Source organism: Poecilia latipinna, unplaced genomic scaffold (assembly GCF_001443285.1).
Source record: "Poecilia latipinna isolate Pla-1442-1.1 unplaced genomic scaffold, P_latipinna-1.0 Scaffold262, whole genome shotgun sequence".
NCBI classification, from domain to species: domain Eukaryota; kingdom Metazoa; phylum Chordata; class Actinopteri; order Cyprinodontiformes; family Poeciliidae; genus Poecilia; species Poecilia latipinna.
This window is the reverse complement of record NW_015112878.1, coordinates 94,823-102,196: the sequence shown is the minus strand read 5'-3', so window position 1 is coordinate 102,196 and position 7,374 is coordinate 94,823. Positions and strand designations below refer to the sequence as shown.

At 40.3% G+C, this 7,374-nt stretch overlaps 1 protein-coding gene across 6 annotated transcripts in view; it reads left to right on the top strand.

The window, feature by feature from the left end:
• mical2a (microtubule associated monooxygenase, calponin and LIM domain containing 2a) overlaps positions 1-7,374 on the top strand; it is a 35,506-nt gene that overhangs the window by 8,166 nt on the left and 19,966 nt on the right. For all 6 annotated transcript variants that reach the window (XM_015033253.1, XM_015033251.1, XM_015033250.1 and 3 more), the window contains exon 2: positions 4,923-5,296. In XM_015033253.1, the coding sequence (XP_014888739.1) occupies positions 5,036-5,296 (261 nt within the window). In that variant the 5' untranslated portion in view covers positions 4,923-5,035. The remainder of the gene's footprint in view (positions 1-4,922; positions 5,297-7,374) is intronic.

Here is a 7,374-nt window from a genome sequence, read left to right as displayed (position 1 = left end):
TTTTGTTTTCTTTTTTTATTTTCTAAGATTTGAAATTTTTTTTTTTTTTTTTTTTTTTCCTGCAACATGAATCTTGTCTATTCTGAGCGTGGCCGGCCAGATTTTCCTGCTGAGAAATAATACTATTAAACCTCCTTGCGCCTTTCTGTGATGTGGATCAAAGGCAGTCAGGTATAACTAATCTCAGTGAGTTATTGTGCAAAGAGCCATGTGCTGAACACACCTTGTAGGTCAGGTGAGCCTGCAGACAGAAAGCTCCACATTCTTGCTCCTGTTTTAGTTAAAATGAACATTTTGTGTCTGTTTTTTTTCTTTTTTTTTTTTTTTACCTTTGAAGTTGACTGACATTTACTTTTATCTCTCGGCGAGCTACTGTTATCAGGACACTTCTTCTTTTGTTTTGGCACAGCTGCCTGGACACGCAGCCAGATTTTAGCGAGCTGAGATAATAAAGAGGAGCTTTGGAGGCCTGGTGCAGAGTTCAGCCCTACAGGCTGAACGGTACATGAGCACAATGTTTCTGCTTGCTTATCAGGCCTGCGGAGGGTTCCTTCCTGGTTTTCTTCAGTTCAGTCTCTAATTACTGTTGCTGGCTGCTTGCTCTTACTGTACATGCGAATTTCCCAGCAGTGTTTTCCGTTTCTTGCTGCGTAGTTGTTGTTTTTTTGGTTTTTTGTTTGTTTTATTCTGTCTGCAGCAGTGTACTCTGTGGAAACAAATACTAAACTCTCCCCGCACTTAAAAGTGTGTCTTATATTTTGCAGAATCGAATCAACCCTCTGATGGCTCGATGTTGCAAAATATAGAAGACAAAGTTTCAGTTGTAGGACATCATGACAATAAATTATAACCTTGTGAATCACTGACAGGGGTTTTATTGTAAGAAAAGATACATTTTTCAGTATTTGTCCTGCAAATCGTCAGTCTGAGCTTATCAATGGAAAATTGTCATTTTGGGCTGTTTCTATTTTAGCTATCTCAAGTTTGAGGTCAAGACAGCCTCTCAGTGTTTCCCCACTATGACCCGAATGAGCTCAGTATCCTGTTTTTTTTTTTTTTTTAGCTCCTGCTCTAACACACCTGATGTTCTTTAAATCTAGAACTCATCCATTTAGACTCTCTGTGCTGCAGCATGAAATGAATAAAATGCAGGACGACCAACACCGAGGGGGTACTGTGGTTATTTGAAGTGAATGATGTATCCCCTAGAACTTCAGGCATTTTATTTGATCCTGTGGTGTTAAAAATGTGTCTTTCTTTGCCCCATTCCTCATGAGCTCAGTGTTGTCTTTAAAATCGCCCCGTCTTTTCAGTGTTTGTTTTTGTGGCTGAAAATATTTCAGATTAGTAGCTCCGCTGTCTGACAGCGACGCAACTTTAGGTTTCGAGCAGAAAAACTTGAGTCCATCCTGACAGAGGGTTTGTCAGGACGAGTCACTTTAATGATGCTAATGATGCTTGAATCTGTTAAATCTCTAAATGAAAAGATAACTCTTAACTGTGGTCAGTGAACCCAGTAAAAAAGCGAACAGTAAAAGGATCTACCCAATCCAATTTTGCTTTACTAGCCAGATCATGATAAAGCTTAAACTTTGCCTTCCTCTCCTCTCTACATTTAAAATACAACAATTGTGCTGGGTGCTGTATTTTTTTTTTTTTTTCGTGTGTCTTTATCGGAACAAGTGAGCAGCATGCTTGTTATTAGACGTCTTATTGAAAAATTCAGAGTTAATAAATATAAAAAAAAATGCAACTGCTGGATGTTTTCCAGTAAAAACAAATAGCGAGTATGAAACCGCCCCTGTTTAGTTTTCTCTGTACTGTAGCAGCTACATATGTTACATTCATACCATTCCTTCTTTATCAAACTACGAACAGATACCGTGTTGCTGCATACCTCTCTCTTGATTCTGTTCTGAGCAATGTAAAAACGCTCATTATATTAGGGAGTGTGCCCAAAGGCAGCAAAGGTGCCTTCATGATTAAAATCACAGGGTGTTAGTGGTGAGCAGTAGTTTGTTTGATAAATGGCATGAATGAATCCATCCCTGTTGTTGGGAACTGCATCACTCCCCATTACTTTTCTCTCTTAGCCACAGCTGGTTTCACTTAATCACATCATTTACTGGACAGAAAGGAAATGTAAACCAACGTAGTAATAAACTCTGTGATCCTCTCGACCATTATCTGCCTCTGCTGAGGGTAATCTTTCCGTTTCACTCGGTTGTATTTTTACAGCCGCTCTGAGGGTTTTCTTCTTTCTGTCTGCCCACAAGTCACTTTTCCATTCTGTCAGACCGAGTTGGTGACATCCAAGTGTCAGAGGCAGGGTATAGTTTCGGTGCTGAGCGTCAACTTACCCAACGGCATTTTAAGCGTTTGTTTCGTTCGTGGCGCCAGAATCACACAACAGATGCTTTTAATTGTTGTGGCGTTTTACCGTTTTGTTTTAAAACGTGACGTTTCGCTTAAGATTTTCACATTTTGCTGTGGCCGAATGTGAAATAAAATTAGATCACAAAAAAAAAATACAATTCCTTAGAAAGCTCAAGCAAAAATAAAAGCGAAAAAAAAAGCAAGAAAAGAAAAACAAAGTTCCTTATTGTGAAAAGGAGATAGATAAAACATGAAGTCTTCATAAAGTGGAAATGCTCCAGAAATGCAAGAGCTTTTTGGTCATTGTCAAAGATTACACCTCCAGTTAAGCATTATGCCCTGTGAATCCTTGTCATATCTTCTTATTTGATGACAAACCTGAACATTTCCAAGAAACCATGGATGCATCCTGCATCCGGCTGCCTAGTGGAGCCAATGAGAGGACCAAGAGTTTGTTCTGAAAGGATGATGATGGACGACTTCAGAGCTCCTGCAGCCACGTGGCAAAGGAATGCCAGCCCACTAAAGGCTGGGTGATTGTCGAAAAAGGGCCTCCATAGGATATGCTGACAGGATATTGCAGCGGTCCAAAATGCATATGGAGCATTTCTGTGGGTTACGTGGATCTCCTGTCTCACTTTAAGTATTTCTGTAAAGCAAGAGGGTCAGAAACACAACGGAGACACGTGGCCAAACAGAATTCTGTGCACATTAAAATGCCAACTTTAGCCTGGAGAGAAATTTTGTTGCTGTTGGAACGAGGTTCAAACCCTCGTGGCATGAGGACATAATTAGAAATATGTGAGTCGTTACTGAATGGTCACCTCTGTTTTGTTTTGTTTTTTTACCATCTGCTTGAACAACTTATCACCACATCGCCGCCTGGGATTGTGGTGTGACAGTATCAGTGGAATACAGTGGGTGGGTGGGTGTTTAGACCCTGCACCGCCCCTTCGACTTCTTGTCTAACCACGCCCGTCCCACTCTGCAGGACATTAAAATTTCAAAGCCAGGCTTCCCCCAAAACTCACGGAAGCTGTGGCCTCCACCCACGTCGGCACACTCGGGCCTTGTGCTGAAACTTTCAACATTTTGCTTTGATGTCAGCCTCTGGCATCAGTTTCTGGCACAGATTTTTAAGTGCTTGATGGTTGATTGGAGGAACGGGGCTTTAATTGTGTCAGTTCGGCTTCAGTCTGATGTGAGCGCGTGTTTTTAGAAGCAACATTTTTCACATTCAGGCACACATGTAAGCATGCGTGCTTCAGTGCATGCTATATTACTAGGCCTGTGTAAATAATCATCTGTTTTTGTTTGCATGCGTTTACATTAAAAGTAGTTGCACAGAGGTCTGGCTAGAACCACTAACCAGACCTAGAAACTAAATATCCTTATTATGAAACAACAGCCATACATTAAGAGAGAATAAAATTAATGCTAAATATGTATTGATCACATATATATTTATAATCAAGGGAAACAAAAATCTTTTAATAAAGACAAAAATGATATGTAAATGTGTTTTCTGGCAGTAAAGTTTGTAAAGACAGTAGAGATTCCTTTCATCAAAGCTTAGACAAAAAAAAGCTTCCTTAAAGCTCATGAGCTCTTGATTTTGATATTTGATCCCATTAACAGTCCGTAGTACAGCCAGCATAGCCAAATATGATCATCCAATGTAAATTCAGACTGCCCTGGATACATAAACAAAGTTGTTGTCAAGCAAGTATTGGTTTCTGTTTGTGAGAATGAGCTGGAAAACAGTGGAATCGTCTCCCAAAGCAATCCACTTTTCTTCTGTTTGAGGACACCCTGCACAAAATGCTGCCATGGATACACTGAAAGTAAAAAGCAGCCAAAGTCCAAAGAAAATTGTAGAAAAATACCTTTGAAAAGTTAAGTGAGCTACTGATTAGGATCACAGGCAAAGTTTTGCATAGGCAAATTTTTTTGGAAGACATACACATAGGATTTGAGTTTACTGAAGCTATTGGACTACTGGTATCGCCATTAAAAGAATATCATGTTGAAAGATGTTGTCAAGTCAAATTACTTATCTTTAGGAACCCAGGGGAAAAAAGTAATATGATATGGACATTCCTTGAGTCTTGAGGTTGTGAAACTGTCACATTTTTTGAACTAGTAAGGCCAGATTAGGATCCTGCAGTTGTGTCTGTAAAGCAAAAGTTAAAAATAATGTCAGCAGCTGCCTGAAGTTCAATCACAGGGTCGCTCTGCTTTGCTGCATACTGGAAACTGCATATATTTTTTCAACCTTGTCTGTACTTGAAATGTTATCTTGTTCATGTGGGTGTAAGCTTACCACGTCTCAGAATGCCTCCCGCCTTAGATAATGGGTAAAGGAATGCTTTCCTAACGAAAAGCAGTCGAACTGCTTCGTTACTCAAATCTATTATCCATTTAAAGTTATGTGAATAGATCTTTTGGCTAAAAGTAGAAAATGGAAAAACACAAAGTTACTCAAAGCCATCTGTTGGACTCTTTGCCGTGGGATGACATCACTGCTATGTGTCTTGCCTCCTCAGAATGGGCATGATGGTGCGGGCCAAGCCGAGGGTGTAGCCACATCTGGCAGAGCGAGCTGAGCGACGCTGAGCAGGAACCCCGGCACACCGAGACATCTGCCGCAGAGGGGAAGATGGGAAAGATGGAGGAGGAGAGCGACAACGTCGGGAAGCTGTTTGAGAACTTCATCCAGGCCTCCACCTGTAAAGGGACTCTGCAGGCCTTTAATGTCCTCTGCAGACGTTTGGACCTTGATCCGGCGAACCACAACACTTTCTACAGCAGCCTGAAGGCGAAGGTCACCTCTTGGAAGGCCAAAGCACTTTGGAGCAAGTTGGACAAAAGGATATCCCACAAGGAGTACAAGAAAGGCCAAGCTTGTGTGGGGACAAAGGTGAGTTTATCTATTTCCCTAACGTTAAATATGATGGAGGTGTAGAACTGGGTAACAATGACAGAAGATAAATACATGCATTTGGAGACATGTTTTCCCTTGTCTTTTCGTCTGTATCAGCTTTTGTGGAGCAGTTATTAGTAGTCTGTGTCTTACCTGCAATAGTCACATCGGACATTTAGGCTAAGATCTACTGTGATCAATAACCAGTAAGTGGTAAATTATCCACAAATGGAAATAATTTTCACTCAACGTAAGCTGTACCTTTTGTTTGGCTGCTGTCCAGAATATCCAGTTGATTTACTGCTGCAAGCCCAAAGCTACATGTTTTCAGCAGAAAAATGCTTTCCTGTCTTCACTGCAGGCAGACTGGACTGTTGCATTTTATTCATCTGCTGCTTCACATTTCCTGTGGTTCTGTACACCTGTGCAATAAAGATAAAAATGCAGACGGAAATATTTTTTTTATCATGATATTTAATTTTCTTGTCAGCATTTTTGGCGTTGGTATGAAAGTCAATCATTTCAGCAACTAGATGTGTCGTGGTTAAGTTTGCTGTTATTTCTAGAATAAATGTCAATTATTTATTATGCTTGCTTTACTTTTTAATGTGATCATTGTTTTAAGAAAGTGGATGCAGACTTATTAATTTATCCACAGCCTAGAAGAGTTGAGATTAGCAACTAGAGCAGGAGAGTCTTTCCAAAATATTAAAACACACCCATCAGGTTAACGGGCTGCTGACGGGCCTGAAACCACAACGGTGAAAGGTCCAGCTTAAAAGTTGGTTTCATACAACATTAAAGTTTTAGGATTTAGGAAGTGGTTTTTGTTGTTTCATCTCACATGGTTTGTTTTTATTGGACATAAGTGTGACTCTGACATCCTGTTAAAGTTTAGTGTGGAACAGCTAACCCAGGCTCAGTTGTTTAATCTTTATGCACCCCAGTAGAAGTATCTTATTCATGGCTCCTATACTTCTAGAAAAGTTTGGGGTTTGATTCCAGGATTTTCCAAGTGTTGTAATGTAGAAAATCATCTAAGTGTTCTGTCCTTTTTTCCATGTCATTCTCTTTTTCCTTCACTCTGTCCTTTGTTATTTTCTTGTGCCTTCCTCTTCCTTCTTTGTAGTTTCCATTCTTACTTCCTTACCTCTATGCTTCCTTCATTGTGTCCTACATTGGACCTTTCCTTATGGACCTTTTTTCCTCTCATTTCCTTCCTTGCTTCCTTCTATCTTACACTCACAAGATGATAGATTAAAAGTCTGTCCTCTTAATGAAGACATTTTTCTACAACAGGATATGTGTGTACTGTGCAGAGGATATTTATGGTGGAGGTGGTGTAGGGGGAGGAGGCACAAAAAAGGTGATGAGAGAAAGTCGAAACCCGGAGAAGTGTTCACCTGTCAGCTGTGCTCAGATTCAGCAAGTTTTTTATTGCACAGAGGAAGAGACAGCATCACTCAGCAACTCTGATTATTTGGCCCCAGTTAGACTCTGTTTGGCTACTTTTTTGCTTTTCCTGAGCATTTGGAGCAGGGACGTGGTTAATATTAAAATGTTTTACGTTCTGCTTAGTTATCGTCTAAGGCTGAGAATATCTTAGGCGACAGTTTAAAAAAGAAAAGCGCATTAAAGTTTCTTATTTTGTATTTTTGACTTGACAAAGAGTTTTTTTTTCTGAAAGCAAAGCAAAAATGTTTTTGGTTTTGAGGAACTGCCTACATGTGCGTTGTGTTTTTACTGCTCACAAAGGCTGGCTGTCTCCTTTTACATCTTCTTCAATTACTGGGTGAACAAATCCTTCAGTTTTTCTGTCAGTTCTGTTCCCCATCAGTGGCATATGCGATTTCACTCAGGCCTTTTTCTCCATATTGCTGAGTCGTTTTTACAGGATGTGATGTCACAATTTTTACGGCCTAACACAGATGGTAGCAGAGGCCGAGCGTCCGCCTCGTTAAGTTTTACTGTGTACGACAAAATCTGTCTTTTCACATAAATCGTGCTGCAAGTCACTTCATCAGATCTAAGGGAGGCAGCTTGCGTTCAGTGAAACGCATTGTGTCTAGACGTGA